The 20008-nt window shown below is 42.7% G+C and overlaps 1 protein-coding gene and 1 non-coding gene across 2 annotated transcripts; one reads left to right on the forward strand and one right to left on the reverse strand.

Annotated features, from left to right (window-relative positions):
- Positions 1–113: 113 nt before the first annotated feature.
- Positions 114–19017, forward strand: WDCP (WD repeat and coiled coil containing). Its single transcript, XM_003827022.5, has 4 exons — positions 114–1615; positions 8784–10619; positions 15399–15516; positions 17200–19017. Exons 2-4 carry the CDS (start codon positions 8802–8804, stop codon positions 17427–17429), a joined length of 2166 nt encoding a protein of 721 aa, XP_003827070.3. The 5' UTR covers positions 114–1615; positions 8784–8801; the 3' UTR covers positions 17430–19017.
- Positions 2991–3094, reverse strand: LOC112438943 (U6 spliceosomal RNA). Its single transcript, XR_003027259.1, has one exon. It is a non-coding gene; the product is annotated as a U6 spliceosomal RNA (small nuclear RNA).
- Positions 19018–20008: the final 991 nt, after the last annotated feature.

The raw sequence follows: 20008 nt of genomic DNA on the forward strand, positions 1-20008 counted from the left end.
TTTTCAAGGCAAAGAAATGCGCCCTGGGGATACCAATAGAATTAAGACAGGTTGGCTGTCTTCCAGGTACTAAGGCTGAGAGGGACGGGGACACACAGTTACAGCATGGAGTGATTAGTGCTGTGGAATGAATGAATGAATATGTAAATGAATTCTACTTTGAGTTCCTCCTCCACCTAAAAATACATTCAGGAATCTAGAAAAATATTTTTTGGAGGAGGTAATATTTGTTTAAAGGGTAATTGGGACTTTTAAAACTTTTTTCCCCCTCATTATTACCTACATTGTTCCAAAAATTGATGTGAGGCCAGGTATATCAATTTTTGGAACAATGGCTCACACCTGTAATCTCAACACTGTAGGAGACCGAGGCAGGAGGATTGCTTGAGCCTAGGAGTTCAAGACCAGCCTGGGTAACATAGCGAGATCCCGTCTCTCTCTCTCTCTCTTTTTTTTTTGAGACAGAATCTTCACTCTGTCGCCAGGATGGAGTGCAGTGGCACAACCTCGGCTCACTGCAACCTCCGCCTCCCAGGTTCAAGCAATTCTCGTGCCTCAGTCTCCCAAGTAGCTGGGATTACAGGCGTGAGACACCAGCGTTCGGCTAATTTTTAAATTTTTAGTAGAGACAGGGTTTCACCATGTTGGCCAGGCTGGTCTCGAACTCCCGACCTCAGGTTATCCGCCCGCCGCAGCCTCCCAAAGTGCTGGGATTACAGGCATGCCATCTTTATTTTTAAAAAAAGAAAAGAAAATAAAAAGAAAAACATAAAAACTGATGTGAAGATATGATTCTCCTGAGTGGCACTGGAAGATAGGCTTGGGGAGAAAAGCCTGGCAAACTGGTCCAGAATGAGCCCCAAGGGTGTTCTTCCTCCATTTCCTCATCCCCACTCTCCCGGATGCTTAGGTCCCAGATGAGGTTGTCTGCATCCCTGAAGGTGTTCTGGCTGTGTTGTTAAAGAAAGATGATTGTCAACTGTACTGTGAAGGTCAGGACCTGGAATTCCTCATAGATCTGAAGAAGCCTAAGGGAAGCACTAAATCCATAGGCTGTGGCCAGAGCAGGCACGCTTAGGGTCGGTGTAGAACAGAGACTTGTAGCTGGGACAGGCCCATGCAGCGGCTTCAGCTGAATGCACAGTATTTTGTGTACCGATAAGAACATTTTCCTGAGAGATTTTATCAGATTTTAAAGAAGGTTAAACAGCCGTGATGATCCTAGGGCTCCTGGACTCCTTAGACAAGAGAACCGACGAGAACTGGGGAAAGAGCTCAAGTGCTTAAGGGAGGGAAAATGTGGCGGGCTTGCGGTCGGTGGTTTTACGGGGACTACAACTCCCAGCGATCCGTGCGGCAGAGCCAGAGCTTACTGGCCAGTGGGACGAACCCTCTGCTAATGTGCATATTCAAAAGCCAATAGACGGGGCCATCTCGGAGCGTGCCTATCCTATCAGAGGACCACCTACCTATCAGAGGACCGATATCACCGCCCACCTATCAGAGGACTGAGGGCCGGTGCTTCCGGTGGCTGCCCAGAACTTCTTATCTGCGGCGGCGTGATGTTGGGCGGCCACCGAGAGACTGGTGTTTTTGTGAGGCAGTGAGACCTAAGGTATTTCATCTCCACTGCTGCCGGGCCTGGCGGGTGTGGGGAGGCTGTAGGGGGTCAGGAGGGAAGTGGACCGGCTCTTGGTGGGTAGGGGGCGGGAAGGAGGAGATTCAGGCGTGCAGAGAGGATGAGGAGAATGGGGCGGGCCGCGTGTGAGGGGTCGCGGGATGAGGATCGAGCTAGGGGTGGGTGTAAACGAGGGATTATGACCGTGACTCGTGAATAACACTCCTGGGAATATGTCCCAAGGAAGTCATCCAAAGTCAGGAAATGCTTTAAGCCTTAAGACCTCGGTCCGAGCGTTATTTATAGCGGGTAGCGGGATAAAGTTGGGTACAGCTAGGAGCAGTTCAGTACATTATGTCACTTCACTGAGTGTATGTGAAGTGGCCTCTAAAACTAATTTATAAAACTTTTAAATAACATAGGGAAATGCTAATATATAATGTTAGATGAAAACCGTGACACAAAGTTGCACAGTATAACTGAAAAAGTTTGACAGCCAAACTATGCATAGAAGAGTCTAGAGGGATTAGTCGTAATTTTCTTTGGATGAATGTTTTTTCGTTAACTCTTCTTAATTTTTTTCTTGTGTATGATTTTTGTTTCCAAATAAGTGTAAAGAACTTGAAATCATTTTATAGTGGAAATACAATAAACTTGGAAAACAAGTTGGGGGAGGGATGTACTTTTGTTTAAACCTGCTGGAAATGCCAGTTCACCTGAATCCCTTGATTCTCGTCATGAGTTGTCTTTAAAGAAGATGAAAAACAGAATTAAATGGTTATATACTGAGCACCGGCTCTTAGTTTTCTGACCACCTCTCCGGAGACCTGAACTAATACAGTGGTCTTTTCCCTCCTAAAACACCCAGGGTTCTTGATTTCATGTTCTCCAAAAAACTTATACTCTGGAGATTGTGAAACAATAGGTATACAATTAGTTTCAGGCAAAATCAGTAGCGTTGGGGAATGCCTGAAGAGCATTTAAACCTTGGTCCTCCTGGCCCTCTGATCTTATACAGTGAGGTTCTCCACTGCCTTGACTTTAATGATTAACCATATGTCAGTGATTTCCAAATCCTTACCTCTGACTGCCTAAGGTACATTGGTACCATGTAGACATCTTACATGAAGCACATGTTAATTTCAATTTGTCACATACTACACACGTTCCTCCCCTACTGCCCCTGCCCCCACCTCCCCAACAGGGTCTCACTCTGTCACCCAGGCTGGAATGCAGTGGTGTGATCATAGCTTACTGTAACCTTGAACTCCTGAGCTCAAATCCTCTCAGCCTCCATAGTAACTAGGACTGCAGGTGTGTGACGCTGCACCCAGCTAATTTTTATTTTTATTTTTATTATTTTTTCTTTTCCTTTTTTATGGAACACTTCACAAATTTGCAAGTCATCCCTGTGCAGGGGCCATGCTACGCTCTGTATCATTTCAGTCTTAGTATATGTGCTGCCAAAGTGAGCACCCACCTCATTTTAAAAATTTTTTCTGTAGAATTGGGGTCTCCCTGTGTTGCCTAGGCTGGTCTTGAAATACTGGCATCAAGTGATCCTCCCACCTCAGCCTCCCAAAGTGCTGGGATTACAGGTGTTAGCCACTGTGCCTGCCCTTCCTTTCCTTTCTTCCTTCCCTCCCTCTCCCCCTTTCTTCCTTCCTTCCTCTCTCTCTCTCTTTTTTTTTTTTTTTTTTTTTGAGATGGAGTCTTGCTCTGTCACCCAGGCTGGAGTGCAGTGGCGCAAACTCGGCTTACTGCAACCTCCACCAGCCGGGTTCAAGTGATTCTCCTGCTGCAGCCTCCCAAGTAGCTGGAACTACAGGCACACACCACCACGCCCAGCTAATATTGTATTTTTAGTAGAGACAGGGTTTCACCATGTTGGCCAGGCTGGTCTCGAACTCCTGACCTCAGGTGATCCACCTGCCTCAGCCTCCCAAAGTGCTGGGATTACAGGCATGAGGCACCACACCCAGCCTGCCCTGCCTTCCTTGCCTTTGAAACATGCTCTGGTTAATGGTTCAGCAGTTTCTCAAGCTAAAAATCTGGGTGTTATCCTTAATTCCTTTTTCCTCCTCACTACTTATATCCTATCGATATCACTGTCTATTCCATCTGCCTTAGAAGCATCTCTTGAATATGGCCTTCTTTCTCTACTGAAATAGTTGCAAACTTGCTTCACTTTCACTTTGTGGCATTCAAATTACTTGTCAACTTTCTTCCTTCTCAGGTCCATTCTGCATATTGTTACTTGAATATATGCTGTTTCCCCCAAGATTCCAAATTCCTCAGCATGCCCTTTATGATCAGAGAATAAACTTAGAAAGATATATCAATATCTGATAATATAAGGTTTTAAATGCCTTGTTAAGACATTTTGAGGCTTTTTTATATACTGTAGATGTGGGGATTCATCAAGGGTGTTTATGCAGAAGAGCAAAATGATCACCGCTGTGCTTTTTTTTTTTTTTTTTTTTTAAAGATAATTCTACCCAACAACACATAGTATGCAGGCTCATTTGGAAAGTAGAGACTGGTATCAAGGGGACCTCTCCTTGTTTTACCCTAATAAAAAGGGAGAAGTCAGAACCTGGGCTAACACAGGAGTAGAAAGGAATGGAGCAGATTTTTGTAATTATCACTGCGTTTTTGAGAAAAATGTGCCACATTTCTTCTTGTTACCAAAGATGACAATATTAAAATTCATTCTTCTAAAAACCTCAGTAAACTGGCCCGTGCAGTGGCTCACGCCTGTAATCCTAGCACTTTGGGAGGCCAAGGCAGGAGGATCACTTGAGGTCAGGAGTTCAAGACCAGCCTGGCCAACATGGTGAAACCCGGTCTCTACTAAAAATATAAAAATTAGCTGGGCATGGTGGTGGGCCCCTATCCCAGTTCCTTGGGAGGCTGAGGCACAAGAATCACTTGAACCCAGGAAGCAGAGGTTGCAGTGAGCCCAGATCATGCCACTGCACTCCAGCCTGGGTGACAGAGCAAGACTCCGTGCCCCCACCCCCCCCAAAAAAAAAACCTCAGTAAACTTATTCTCATGTTTGTTTTTCTCTTATTCCCAAATCCTTGTCTTGTGCTACCCTGGCCACACACACCCTCATTGACATTAGACAGAATTTGGTATCCTAAAATATATAAATCGACTTGGATGTAATTGGCCCATTAGGAATTTTCTCTGCCCATGAAAGTGTATCATGGCATTATTTATCAATAAAATTCTTTTTAAAGTACATAAGTAGATATTAGGGAGAAAACATTATTATCTTTCATAAGACCAGTGGGATAGAGATCACAGTTTTCTTCATTAGTAATGACTGGACTTTTTTCTCCATTTAGCAAGCCGCTGCAGAACCACTTAATCTGACATCATATATAAAAGCATAATAGACCTTTTTTTTTTTTTTAAGTGAAAGATCCTAAGAGCAAGGACAAAGCTAGCAAGGAGATATGCAAAATAATTTACAGATAAGCGAATCACCAGGTTGGTAGAGAATACATTTCATTGGATTTAGAGTCTGAAGACAACTTCTCAAGTTCTGCCTTTGACACTTACTCAGTAAAACAAGGCTGAAAAATGTCATTTAGATTCAGTGACAGGGAAGCACTGGTGGCCTGGTGAGAGATGTTTTGGAGAAGAAATTGGAATGGAATTCATTTTAAGTATATTAAGAAGAGAGTGAGTGGTGAAAAATATGAGTACTGCCAGTTTACACAACTATTTGATAACTAATAAGGTTAAACATCACTTTATATATGTTTGTAGATTGTTGGGGGGTTTTTTGTTTTGTTTTGTTTTGTTTTAAGTAGAGACAGTATCTTGCTGTGTTGTCCAGGCTGATCTCTGGTCTCGAACTCCAGGGCTCAAGTGATCCTTCTGCCTTGGCCTCCTAAATTGTTGGGATTACAGGCATGAGCCACTGTGCCTGGCCAACAGTCATTTTGTTTATTTTTTTTTTTTTGAGACCGAGTCTCACTCTGTTGTCCAGGCTACAGTGCAGTGGTGCCATCTTGGCTTACCGTAACATCTGCCTCCCAGGTTCAAGCAATTCTCATGTCTCAGCCTCCCAAGTAGCTGGGATTACAGGAGTGTGCCATCACTCCTGGCTAATTTTTTTGTATTTTTAGTAGAGACGAGGTTTTGCCATGTTGGCCAGGCTGATCTTGAAATCCTGACCTCAGGTGATCCACCCGCCTTGGCCTCCCAAAGTGCTCGGATTAAAGGCATGAGCCACCTGGCCCAGTAATTTTTTTTTTTTTTTTGAGACGGAGTTTCACTCTTTTTGCCCAGGCTGGAGTGCAATGGCATGATCTCAGCTCACTGCAACCTCCGCCTCCTGGGTTCAAGTGATTCTCCTGCCTCAGCCTCCTGAGTAGCTGGAATTACAGGCATGTGCCACCACGCCCAGCTAATTTTGTATTTTTAGTAGAGACGGGGTGTCTCCACGTTGGTCAGGCTGGTCTTGAGCTCCTGACCTCATGTGATCTGCCCTCCTCGGGCTCCCAAAGTGCTGGGATTACAGGCGTGAGCTGCCACACCCAGCCTTTATACTAAAATTAGTCTTTCTCAGTCTGTGTTTATTATTGCAACATTTTATTCTTATATCCATTATTATATATTTATGTATCCACTGATTGATAGTATTTCAAAATATAATTTTCCTGAGGCAGTTTTTCATTTTACATTAAATAGTATTTTTTATGTTTATATTTCAAAGTGAGTATTCAGGTATTACAGCTTATCCAAATAATGTCCTTATTCTCCCTACTGACTATATGTATCTTTTTTTTTTTTTTTTTTTTTTTGAGACAGAGTTTCACTTTTGTTGCCCAGGCTGGAGTGCAATGGCGCCATCTGAGCTCACTGCAACCTCCGCCTCCCCTCCCAGGTTCAAGCAATTGTCCAGCCTCAGCCTCCTGAGTAGCTGGGATTACAGGCACCTGCCACCGAGCCCGGCTAATTTTTGTATTTTGAGTAGAGATGGGGTTTCACCATGTTGGCCAGGCTGGTCTCGAACTCCTGACCTCAGGTAATCTGCCTGCCTGGGCCTCCCAAAGTGCTGGGATTACACTTTGGGTGTAATGGGTGTAAGTGCTGGGTGGCTCATGCCTATGAGCCACCATGCCTGGCTACCCCATTTTTTGTTTAAAAGAAAAGCCATAACATGTAAAATCCTATATATCTTTGTGTCTTTCTTTAACATTTTCAGAGGCTACACACCAAATTGTTAATGATGCTTTTATCAAGGCTTTGAAATGTTGGAAAGGAAGAGGAGCTAAAGGGGCTGGCACTGAGTAGGAGGGAACAGTTTTTTTTTTTTTTGGAGATAGAGTTTTGCTCCTGTCGCCCAGGCTGAAGTGCAATGGTGCAATTTTGGCTCACTGTAATCTCTACCTCCCGGGTTCAAGTGATTCTCCTGCCTCAGCCTCCTGAGTAGCTGGGATTACAGGCATGCGCCACCATGCCCGGCTAATTTTTGTATTATTATTAGAAACAGGGTTACACCATGTTGGCCAGGCTGGTCTCAAACTCCTGACCTCAGGTGATCCACCCGCCTCAGCCTCCCAAAGTGCTGGGATTACAAGCATGAGCCACCGTGCCCAGCCTAAGCATGTACTTGTTTTTTGTTGTTGTTGTTTCTTTTTTGAGGTGGAGTTTCGCTGTTGTTACCCAGGCTGGAGTGCAATGGCATGATCTCAGCTCACTGCAGCCTCTGCCTCCCCAGTTCAAACAATTCTCCTGCCTCAGCCTTCTAAGTAGCTGGGAGTATAGGCATGCACCACCACACTTGGCTAATTTTGTATTTTTAGTAGAGATGGGGTTTCTGCATGTTGGTCAGGCTGGGATCGAACTCCCAACCTCAGGTGATCCTCCCGTCTCAGCCTCCCAAAGTGCTGGGATTATAGGCGTGAGTCACCACGCCCAGCCCTAAGCATATGCTTCTTTAGTGATTCAAATGCCTGGGGGAAAAATATTCAGGGTGAAAAAATGAAGATAATACTTGCCTAACCTACTTTACATTATTTTAAAAGATTATTGTAAGATAAAATGCAATAGGGAATGTGAAAATGTTCTGAAAATTATTAAGTGCTGTTGAATAAGATGAAGTAGAAGTAGAAATAGAAACAGTGATTTTTGAGTGTCATTTCAATAGAGGGATAAAAGCCACTTTGGAAGGATTTGAAATAAGTGCTAATAAAGTCAGAGATGTGCATATCAGTTATTCATTGATTTGGCAGTGAAAGGACGAATAGAAATTAGATGATGGAGGAGACTTTTCTTAAATTTTTAATTGGAAAATTTTCTAACTTAGAAGTTGAAAGTACCATAAATACTAACATAGCCTCAATCTAGACTCTACAATTATTAACATTTTGCTACATTTGTTTTCTTTCTGTGTGTCTATAGAAAATTTGGGTTTTTTTTGTCAAACCATTTGAAAGCACATTGTAGGCATCGTGACATTTTACCCCAAGTGCTTCAACATGCTTATTTAAATAATAAGGACCTTGTCCTGCATAACCACAATACCATGTTCACACTTAAGAAAATTAATAACTCTGGCCGGGCACGGGAGCTCATGCCTATAATCCCAGCACTTTGGGAGGCTGAGGTGGGTGGATTGCCTGAGGTCAGGAGTTTGAGACCAGCCTGGCCAACATAGTGAAACCCCGTCTCTACTAAAAATAAAAAAAAAATTAGCTGAGCCTGGTGGCAGGCACCTGTAATCCCAGCTACTCTGGAGGCTGAGGCAGGAGAATCGCTTGAACCCAGGAGGCAGAGGTTGAAGTGCGCCAAGATTGTGCCATTGTACTTCAGCCTGAGCAACGAGAGCGAGACTCCATCTCAAAAAAAAAAGAAGAAAAATAATAACTCTACAATATTTTCTGATATCCATTCCATACTCAGATTTCCCCAGTTCTAAAAATCTTCATTAGGTAGAAGATTTTATTTCTTCAAGATCCAAAGTATATACATTGCATTTGCCTGATAGCTCAGTAGTCTCTTAATTTATAATACTCCCCCTGTCTTTTTGTCTCTCCACATTATTAACCTGGGAAGGGGCTAAGCCGTTGTCTTACAAAATGTCCTACATTCTAGATTTGTCTAGATTTCTCATGGTGTAACTTTCCTTCTTAATCATTTCAGGTAACCTTTATCAAAAGGATGGAGTTGGGAAAAGGAAAACTACTCAGGACTGGACTGAATGCGTTGCATCAAGCAGTGCATCCGATCCATGGCCTTGCCTGGACCGATGGGAATCAAGTTGTCCTAACTGATTTGCGGCTTCACAGTGGAGAGGTCAAGTTTGGGGACTCCAAAGTCATTGGACAATTTGAATGTGTCTGTGGGTTGTCCTGGGCCCCACCTGTTGCAGATGATACACCTGTTCTACTCGCTGTCCAGCATGAGAAGCATGTCACTGTGTGGCAGCTGTGTCCCAGCCCTATGGAGTCAAGCAAATGGCTGACGTCTCAGACTTGTGAGATTAGAGGATCACTACCTATCCTTCCCCAGGGCTGTGTGTGGCACCCAAAATGTGCTATTCTGACTGTGTTGACTGCTCAGGATGTCTCCATTTTCCCTAATGTTCACTCTGATGATTCCCAGGTAAAGGCAGACATCAACACCCAGGGCCGCATTCACTGTGCATGTTGGACCCAGGATGGCCTGAGGCTGGTGGTGGCAGTAGGCAGCAGCCTGCATTCTTATATTTGGGACAGTGCTCAGAAGACTCTTCACAGGTGCTCCTCCTGCCTGGTGTTTGATGTGGACAGCCACGTCTGCTCCATCACAGCAACTGTGGACTCACAGGTTGCTATAGCTACTGAGCTTCCATTGGATAGGATCTGTGGCTTAAATGCATCTGAAACCTTTAATATCCCACCTAACAGTAAAGACATGACTCCGTATGCTTTACCAGTTATTGGTGAAGTACCCTCTATGGATAAAGAGGCAACTGATTCTGAAACAAATTCTGAAGTATCAGTTTCTTCTTCCTATTTAGAACCTCTGGATCTAACTCACATACATTTCAATCAACATAAGTCTGAGGGTAATTCTCTTATTTGTCTAAGAAAAAAGGACTACTTGACAGGAACTGGCCAAGATTCTTCACATTTGGTCCTTGTGACCTTTAAGAAGGCAGTTACCATGACAAGAAAAGTCACTATTCCAGGCATTCTGGTTCCTGATCTGATAGCATTTAATCCTAAAGCCCACATAGTGGCAGTGGCTTCCAACACTTGTAATATAATTTTGATCTACTCTGTCATTCCATCTTCAGTCCCAAACATCCAGCAAATTCGATTAGAGAACACTGAAAGACCAAAAGGGATATGTTTCTTGACAGACCAACTATTACTAATTTTGGTAGGAAAAAAAAAACTCACTGATACAACATTTCTTCCTTCTTCAAAGTCTGATCAGTATGCCATTAGCTTGATTGTCAGAGAAATAATGTTGGAAGAAGAACCTTCAATAACATCAGGTGAAAGCCAGACTACCTACTCTACTTTCAGTGCTCCGTTAAATAAAGCAAATAGAAAAAAGTTAATTGAAAGTCTTTCCCCAGATTTTTGTCACCAAAACAAAGGGCTATTGCTGACAGTTAATACCAGTAGTCAGAATGGAAGGCCTGGAAGAACACTTATTAAAGAAATCCAGAGTCCTCTGTCTAGTATCTGTGATGGCTCCATAGCCCTAGATGCTGAGCCTGTTACCCAGCCAGCATCGCTGCCCAGACACAGCAGCACACCAGACCACACCAGCACACTGGAGCCTCCTCGTTTGCCTCAAAGAAAGAACTTACAAAGTGAAAAGGAAACTTATCAGCTGTCTAAGGAAGTGGAAATTTTATCTAGGAACCTGGTTGAAATGCAACGGTGTCTTTCTGAACTTACAAACCGTCTGCATAATGGGAAGAAATCCTCTTCAGTGTATCCACTCTCTCAAGATCTTCCTTATGTTCACATCATTTACCAGGTAAATTCTCCTTTGAGGAACTACCACTATACATAAAAGCTCCTGCAGCCGGTGAGTACTGCAAGAAACGTATTGATGAGGAAGATGGTGCTCTAACTGAGCTTCACTAAGCTGGGCATGTTATGTTACAGGCAAGTTGGTACACCTTTGCAGGTTGGTTGGTTTTTAGCCTGCCAACCAGATAGGCGCACATATCAGTCTGCATCATGATTTTATCAGGTGCATGGCGTGGAAAAATAAATGTCTGCACTAATTCGGGCAATTTATATTTAGAAAAAAAATTAATCATGTTATTTCATTGTGACAACCTTTTCCTTATATAATAGAGATACTCCTCCAGTTATAAAAAAGGTTATGTTGCTGGGCTCCATGGCTCACGCCTGTAATCCTAGCACTTTGGGAGGCCGAGGCAAGTGGATCACCTGAGGTCAGGAGTTCGAGACCAGCCTGGCCAATGTGGTGAAACCCTGTCTCTAACAAAAATATAAAAATTAGCTGGGCATGGTGATGGGCGCCTGTAATCCCAGCTACTTGGGAAGGCAGGAGTATCACTTGAGCCCGGGAGGCACAGGTTTCAGTGAGCCGAGACTGTGCCACTGCACTCCAGCCTGGGCAACAGGGCGAGACTCCGTCTCAAAGAAAAAGGAAAAGGTTATGTTCATTTAAAATGTTTTGATGCATTTCTTTATGCATGCATGTCCAAACATTATATAAGTGGGATCATATTATACATGTTTTTATCATGGACACTTTCCTCCTATATAAAATATGGCCTTGCCCCATCTTCCCCTTAATCCGCTGTAACCAGCAGCTTAACATGGATCCTTTCGTGACTTTCTCCATGCTCACATGATCTAACACAGGTCTTTGTGTACATAGATATATAGGTATGTGGGAGTGGTTTGTCATTGTTTTTACAAAAATGGGGTGACATGGTGCACTCTTTACTTCATACTGAGAGTATGCTCTTTATTTAGCCATTCCCTTGTTGATTGACATTCACTTTGTTTTTAGTTTTTAGCTACTCCAAATGATGCTGCAGTAGTACTCTTATATGTATCCATTCATATTAGTACCTTTATTTCTGTTGGATTGGTTCCCAGAAGTAGAAATGCAAATTTGAAGAGTATATGTGTTTCTACTTTTAATTGAGTTACCAGATTGCCTCTCAAAGATTTTTACTTAACAATGCATCATCACACGCCCGCCAGCTATGTATAAGGCTGTCCTTTTCCTCATATGTCACCAATCTGATCAGTGATCCTCCTGCTTCAGCCTCCTGAGCAGCTGAGACTACAAGCACATGCCACCACACTTGGCTAATTTTTTTTTTTTTTTTTTTTTTTTTTTTTTTTTTTTTAGCAGAGACAGGATCTTGCTATGTTGCCTAGGCTGATCATGAACTCCTGGGCTCAAGTGATAGTCTTGCCTCAGCCTCCCAAAGTGCTGGGATTACAGGTGTGTGCCACTGCATGTGGCCCCAACCCTACATTTTTTTAAAGAGGATTTTTGCCACATTAACTACATGGAGTTTTCAGTAATAGAGTTTTAATTTTTTTTTTTAAGTCACAGCTTTGCTGTGAGGAGCATTTTATTTTATTTATTTATTTATTTATTTATTTATTTATTTATTTATTTTTGAGACGGAGTCTCTGTCACCAGGCTGGAGTCCAGTGGCGCGATCTCAGCCCGCTGCAACCTCCAACTCCCGGGTTCTAGCAATTCTCCTGCCTCAGCCTCCCAAGTAGCTGGGATTACAGGCACGTGCCACCACACCTGGCTAATTTTTGTATTCTTAGTAGAGGCGGGGTTTCACCATGTTGGCCAGGATGAGCTCAATCTCCTGACCTTGTGATCTGCCTGCCTTGGCCTCCCAGAGTGCTGAGATTACACGTGTAAGCCACTGCGCCCGGCCTAATTTTTTTTTAATTAAAAAAATTTTTTTTTACTTTTTTTTTTTTTAACTATAGAGACAAGGTCTTGCTATGTTGCCCGGGCTTGTTTGGAAGTCCTGGGCTCAAGCAGTCCTCCTGCTTCAGCCTCCCAAAGCGCTGGGATTACAGGTGTGAGCCACTGCACCCAGCCATAGTTTTGATTTTTTAAAAATTATTTTATTTATAAATGTGATAACTGGTTTGGATTTCTTTCCTACTATGACTTTTTAAAGAGTTTGTTTTCTTTTTCTTCTGTCTTTTTTTAATAGGTAATTCATTTATTTGGTTTAAAAAGCAAAACTGTATTTTAATAAAAACTGTATACCAAGAACTCTTATTCCTACCCTATGTTTCTTCAGCCTGTTCTCCTTTCCTCCTTTAGGTAACCATTTTTATTTTTATTTCTTTATGCAGATACTAGCAGACTTTAGTTATGTATTTTTATTTCCCCTTTTGTTACACAAAAGGGAAGGTGATATATACACCTTTTCGTTTTCCATTTAATAGTATGTCCTAGAGAGCTCTTTATATCAGCACACAGAGCTCTTTTTTCATCTTTTTTTCCACAGCTGCATAGTATTTTTTTTTTCCTAATTACAAAAGTAATATATACTTGTTGAGGAAAAAAATTTTACCATTACAGAAAGTAAAAATTTTCCATAATCCAACCTTTAGAGAAAATCACAGATATAGCTAAATATTTTATTAGATGTTAGATGTAAATATTTCCAAAATTTTTTCTGTACATTTATCTAATCCAAAAAAAATCTAATTGCTTATTTTAAAAATATATTATTTTTAAAATTTTCTTTAAATAGGCTATTTTACTTGCAAACAATAATATATCTTTGTTTTTAAAACACTTATAAATGTAAAATTTTATATTTTTAAAAACTAAGGTTAAAACAACCATGTTTGACCAGGCACGGTGGCTTAAACCTGTAACCCCAGAACTTTGGGAGGCCGAGATGGGTAGATCACTTGAGTCCAGGAGTTCGAGACCAGCCTGGGCAGCGTGGCAAAACCCTGTCTCTACCGAAAAATACAAAAATTAGCCAGCCGTGATGGCACCCACCTGTATTCCCAGCTACTTGGGAGGCTGAGGTGTGAGGATCACCTAAGCTGAGGAGGTTGAGGCTGCAGTGAGCTGTGATCGTGCCGCTGCACTCCAGCCTGGGAAACAGAGCAAGGCTCTGTCTCAAAAAAAAAAAAAAAAAGTTTTGTTGCCCTTTCAATTCCTCAGTTTTTTAGTTTATAATTATGTCATCCAACCAAGCTGTTGTCAGTAGTTATCTCTGGAGGATAGAATTTTGGGGACTTTACTGTCTGCATTATATATTTCTGTTATAATTTTATTTTATTTATTTATTTTTAGATAGAGCCTTGCTTTGTCACCCAGGCTGGAGTGCAGTGGCGCGATCTTGGCTCACTGCAACCTCCGCCTCCTGGGTTCAAGCGATTCTCTGCCTCAGTCACCCAGGTAGTTGGGATTACAGGTGTGCACCACCACACCCAGCTAATTTTTGTATTTATAGTAGAGATGGGGTTTCACCATGTTGGCCAGGCTGGTCTCGAACTCCTGACCTCAAGTGATCCACCCGCCTTGGCCTCCCAAAGTTCTGGGATTATAGGCGTGAGCCACCACACCCGGCCCTATTATACTTTTAAAAAATTGATCATGTATTCCTTTTGTAATGAGAAAAGTAAAAGTTACAAAATAATCAAAAGCAAGAAATAGTTTCCCCTGTAATTTCAGAAATTACATTTCATAAGACGTGAAATAAATGATTAGTTGGTTTTGACTTTTACAGTTTATTCCTGTGACTTCATTTAAAAATATTAGTGGACATATTCTTTGAGTGGTTCATCCTACCACAGTGATGTATAGTTTTATTTTCTTTTTATGAGATGGGGTCTTGCCATGTTGCCCAGGCTGCTCTCCAATACCTGGGCTCAAGCAATCCATGCACTTTGGCCTCCCAAAGTGCTTAACAACAAAATAAGTTAGACACATAACTTATACAACTGTCCTTCATTTATTTATTTATTTAGAGATGGAGTCTGTCTCTGTCACTCAGCCTGGAGTACAGTGGCACCTTCTCAGCTCACTGCAACCTTTGCCTCCTGGGTTTAAGTGATTCTCCTACCTCAGCCTCCCGAGTAGCTGGGACTACAAGTGTGTACCACCATGCCTGGCTAACTTTTTTATTTTTTGTAAAGACAGGGTTTTGCCATATTGCCCAGGCTGGTCTTGAACTCCTGGGCTCAAGTGATCTGTCCATCTTAGCCTCCCAAACTTTTGGTACTAAGGGGTGAGCCACTGTGCCCAGCCAATTTTTAATGACTTTAAAATTTACAAATCATTTATTTTTATTTGTGCTTTTTCTAAGCTATGTGAATTTTGACCATGGTTTGTTTATTTTATGCAAATCCTCTGCTACTCTACCACTTAGGACACTCTCTCGGCATTTTTATTCCTAATAAACCATGAGGTGTCTTAGCTATATCTGAAACAGCCAAGAAGGTGTTCTTACCGTCAGATTGTGTCTCTCAGGCTGCTGTCCATCATCCTTTTAGTGTTATTAGTTGTATTCTAGGAGAGCCAGTTCCTAGTGATGAAGAACCCTGAGGAAAGAGTAGAACAAAAGGAAAAATAAGGCTGTTTTGTTCGGATTTTTTAGTTGTGTTAAATAATGCAGCAAAGAGCTCCTTAAAACTGAAGTCCAGTTGATTAGTGGTAATAGATAAGAATTTTTTAAAAAACTATTTACACATTCCTTTCTTAAGAAATGTTAACTCCATTACTTCTGCAATCAGTTTAACAACTTTTATTTTTTATTTGCAGAAACCTTATTATCTAGGTCCTGTTGTTGAAAAAAGAGCGGTGCTTCTCTGTGATGGTAAACTAAGGCTCAGTACAGTTCAGCAGACTTTTGGCCTTTCTCTCATTGAAATGCTACATGGTAGGTCGTGCTCAGAAATTGACCCTAGCTAACATCCTTGCCTCCCCCACCATCTGTTTTAACTATGCCGGTAATGAAAATGAGGGATACCAACCATTCAGTAATTCACTGGATAGTTAACAAGTAATCTATTATTATTATTATTATTGAGACAGGGTCTTGCTCTGTTGCCCAGGCCAGAGTGCCGTGGTGTGATCATAGCTCACCGCAGCCTCGAACTCCTGAGCTCAAGCAATCCTCCCATCTCAGACTCCCAACTAGTGAGAACTATAGGTGTTCACTACCATGCCCAGCCAAGTTTTGTTTGTTTGTTTGTTTGTTTTTTGGAGATGGAATCTTGCTCTGCCACCCGGTCCTGGAGTACAGTGGCGCAGTCTCAGCTCACTGCAACCTCCGCCTCCCGGGTTCAAGCAATTCTCCTGTCTCAGCCTCCTGAGTAGCTGGGACTACAGGCGCACGCTGCCATGCCTGGCTAATTTTTTGTATTTTTGTAGAGACGGGTTTCACCGTGTTGCCCAAGCTGAGCTCAGGCAACTCCTGAGCTCAGGCAATCCGCCTGCCTCGGCCTCCCAAAGTGCTGGGATTAAAGGCGTGAGCCACCGCACCCAGCCTCAGCCAAGTTTAAAAAAAAATGTTTGTAGATAACGGGGTCTCACTCTGTTGCCCAGGCTGGTCTTGAACTCCTGACCTCAAGTGATCCTCCCACCTTGGCCTCCCAAAGTGCTATGATTACTGGCATAAGCCACCACACCCAGCCTTAACAAATATTATTAATTGCCTACTATATACCCAGGCCTAGTATAGGTGCCAAAACATATGGAAAATATGCACCCTGCCCTTAGGGAACTTACAGCCTAGCTGGAAAAGTTAAATGTACATATGAAAAAATAAGAAAAGACTTACAAAGCAGTGTATAACAACTGCAAGGAAGTAACAGAAAGCCTCATTTATTTCTGTTGCACTAAAATGTAAAGATCATAGCAGCATTGCAGGATGTTTCTTTCTTTCTTTTTTTTTTTTTGAGACGAGTCTCGCTCTGTCACCCAGGCTGGAATGCAGTGGCATGATCTCGGCTCACTGCAACCTCCGCCTCCTGGGTTCAAGCGATTCTCCTGCCTCAGCCTCCCGAGTAGCTGGGACTACAGGCACATGCCACCACGCCTGGCTAATATTTTGTATTTTTAGTAGAAATGGGGTTTCACCATGTTAGCCAGGATGGTCTCGATCTCCTGACCTCGAGATCTGCCCGCCTTGGCCTCCCAAAGTGGTGGGATTATAGGCGTGAGCCACCGCGCCCGGCCTACAGAATATTTCTTTGAGGAGTTGCCATTCTAATATGGAGTAAACATGGATGTTCAAAGGATATTCTTAAGTGGCAAGGGACTGAGTCATGCCAGATTCATCAGATGTGGAGCATGGTTGTTTTCTTATGCCTCATTCTTGTAACAGTAGCCACCACATTGAACATCAAATATCATTTCATTTTTTCCCCTTTTTCTCCTACCTGACCCTAAGTAATACCCAGTCTTCCCAATACCCCATTCTCTGTAAAATCTTACAAGGATTGAGTTGAATATTATCAACTACTATATTCCTTCACTCAGAAAAAAAAATTTGTAGTCATATGTTTCATCATAAGAATAATATATACTAAATTGCCTGTGTATTTATTTTTATTTGCAGATTCCCACTGGATTCTTCTCTCTGCTGACAGTGAGGGCTTTATCCCGTTAACCTTCACAGCCACACAGGAAATAATCATAAGAGATGGCAGCCTGTCCAGGTCAGATGTCTTCAGAGACTCTTTTTCTCACAGTCCAGGTGCTGTTTCTTCTCTTAAAGTCTTTACAGGCCTTGCTGCCCCCAGTTTAGATACCACTGGCTGTTGTAACCATGTAGATGGCATGGCTTGATATCTGCAGTGTCCTTGCTGTGTAGCTCTTCAGATGAGACGATTACAAACAAGGCCTGCTTGACACTGTGGACACTCGCCAATGAGACTCCCACTGCACTCAGGCGAAGCGCTTGCCATGGTCGGCTCTCCTGGTTTCCCCCTGTTTCCCCTGAGCTGAGGCTCGCTGCTGTGTAGCAGAGCTCAGTCTTTATTAGATGGCTCCGAAAGTGGTGTTTATGTATTCATGACTGTGTGGTTTTGACTAAGGGCAGAATTCCCAGAACAAAACAATATTATGGTGCCATATGGATGGTGTTTTATGGTTTCTCTGAGGCTTTGTGTCCCTTGTCCAAAGCTGCATTGAAGCTGTCTTAGGAGCACTTAAAAGATACCTTGGCATTGTTATAGGTCTTTTTCTTGCTTTCAAGAGGAGGTTGAGGAGTCTGCTGGGGGGCATGTGCTCTAGCATATTAACCTCAAGCCAGCAAGAATTAGCAGAGCTCCAAGGAGGACCAGAGACCCACTGGCTTTTGCTCTCAGGAACAGGAAGTGGCTCTGATGTTGCCTGGACCTCCCAGAATTTAAACCTAACCCTCTTGCTTCCTTAGCAAATTCTGGCTGACGAAGGTCCAGGTACTCTTAAAAACTGGCCCTGGGAAAATTTTGAATGAAATTTCAAGGGAATTTGTCCCCTCTGGGCTCCACTTGAGGTTGTGCCGATGCTGCTACCACACTGTCGAGCCCAGGTAAGTCCTACTGCAGGATTTTGTGCTGTGGCCACTCATGAGTGTCCCTGAAATAACTTTTTTTTTTTTTAAATCCAGTTTTGGGATCACGCAACTTTCCTATTTTTCTCCCAGTAGTCAGCTCCCTTAGTTAACTTGTCACTTTAATTTGATATTTTTATTTTCTCTCCTTTCAAGTCTTAGAGACCAGCAGAGAATCTGTGAGAGAAAGTATTTCAGGAAGTTCGAAATTCAACCGAATCCGAGGTAGTCCTAAAAAGTGCCATTTTGTTTCACTTATGGGCTAAAGTACCAGCTTAGTCAGGTAAGAGCCCTGACCCGCTTCAGATGGTAACACCACTTCTCACTGCCTTCAGATGGAATCACAGATTTCAGTCACGGCGCATAACAAATTGATCAGTGAGTGGCTAGGCATCTGCAGATAAATTGTTTCAGCCATAGAAGCTCCATTAGCACATATGCTTCCTTTTCCCCCCTTCCTTTAAAATCATCTGGAAAGAAACTATTTTGTGCCCTTGGGGACTCCTGTCTGTCTGTTACAGTTTACCAAGATGGAGCTGGGTTAGGAAAGAAGTGAGGGCCCATTTTGTGGTTCAAGTGCACTAGACAGCTGCTGGGGTAGGAAGCACAGGCAATGTCTGTAATCAGCTGTGGGAGAGCGGTGACTGAGAACATTCTGAGGCCTGGCTCCACTTGGAAGTATCTGGGGTGCGATGAAATCACAATTATCTTGAAGCCTAAAGAGGGAACTACAAGACTGTTAACTAAGATCAATGTGGGCACCTAAAAGGGTATGTTAAAATCACCATTTCTCAGGTCAAAATACTGTGAATAAGTCTTCAATAAAATCACTAATAGTTATTGTGGCTGTTTTGGATGTTTTGGTAGTATTTTCTTTGTGATTATTGCTGCTATAGAGGAACCGGCAATAATCTTGCAGTTATATATGCATATGTTGTCTGTATTCCTTCTTCTGGTGGACAGTCCAGAATATAAATGGTTCTTTACAACAAATCTGATTCCATGACAACTCTCATACAAGAGATGTTTCCTTGACCTCTGCTATTATTACAGTCACTGGAACAATAGAAAATAATCTCATATTTGCTGGCTTTGGAGGCAGGGAGAGAAGAGCTAAATTCTTCAAAGGATTGTTTAATGTTCTACAGTCATGCACCACCTCGCCTGGCTAATGCTTGTATTTTTAGTAGAGACGGGGTTTCACCATGTTGGCCAGGATAGTCTCGAACTCCTGCCGGCCTCCTCTTTCTTTATACCTTGTGTGTTGGACAAACATTTTAATTTTAAGGAAGCCACACATTTACCTATCTTCCTTTTTATGGAGGTTTTGTCTTCACATTTATGTCTTTAATCAGTATTCTGCTGGATAATTTTATTTGTTTGGGGGGTTTTTGTTGTTGTTGTTGTTGTTGTTGTTGTTGTTGTTGTTGTTTGAGACGGAGTCTTACTCTGTCGCCCAGGCTGGAGTGCACTGGCACAATCTTGGCTCACTGCAACCTCCAACTCCCGGGTTCAAACCATTCTCCTGTCTCAGCCTCCTGAGTAGCTCAGATTACAGGTGCCCGCCACCACACCCATCTAATTTTTGTATTTTTAGTAGAGATGGGGTTTCACCATATTGGCCAGGCTGGTCTCAAACTCCTGATCTCAAGTGATCTGCCTACCTCAGCCTCCCAAGTGCTGGGATTACAGGCATGAGCCACTGAGCCTAGCCTCTGCTGGATAATTGAGGGGCCCCTCTGCAGAGTTCCTGACTTCATGCTCTGCATTGCTCTGTGTGGTAAATTTCATTTGCCAGGTTTTTTGTGTTCTTTTTTTGAGACAGAGTCTC

The sequence above is a fragment of the Pan paniscus genome, chromosome 12 (assembly GCF_029289425.2).
Source record: "Pan paniscus chromosome 12, NHGRI_mPanPan1-v2.0_pri, whole genome shotgun sequence".
Taxonomy (NCBI): domain Eukaryota; kingdom Metazoa; phylum Chordata; class Mammalia; order Primates; family Hominidae; genus Pan; species Pan paniscus.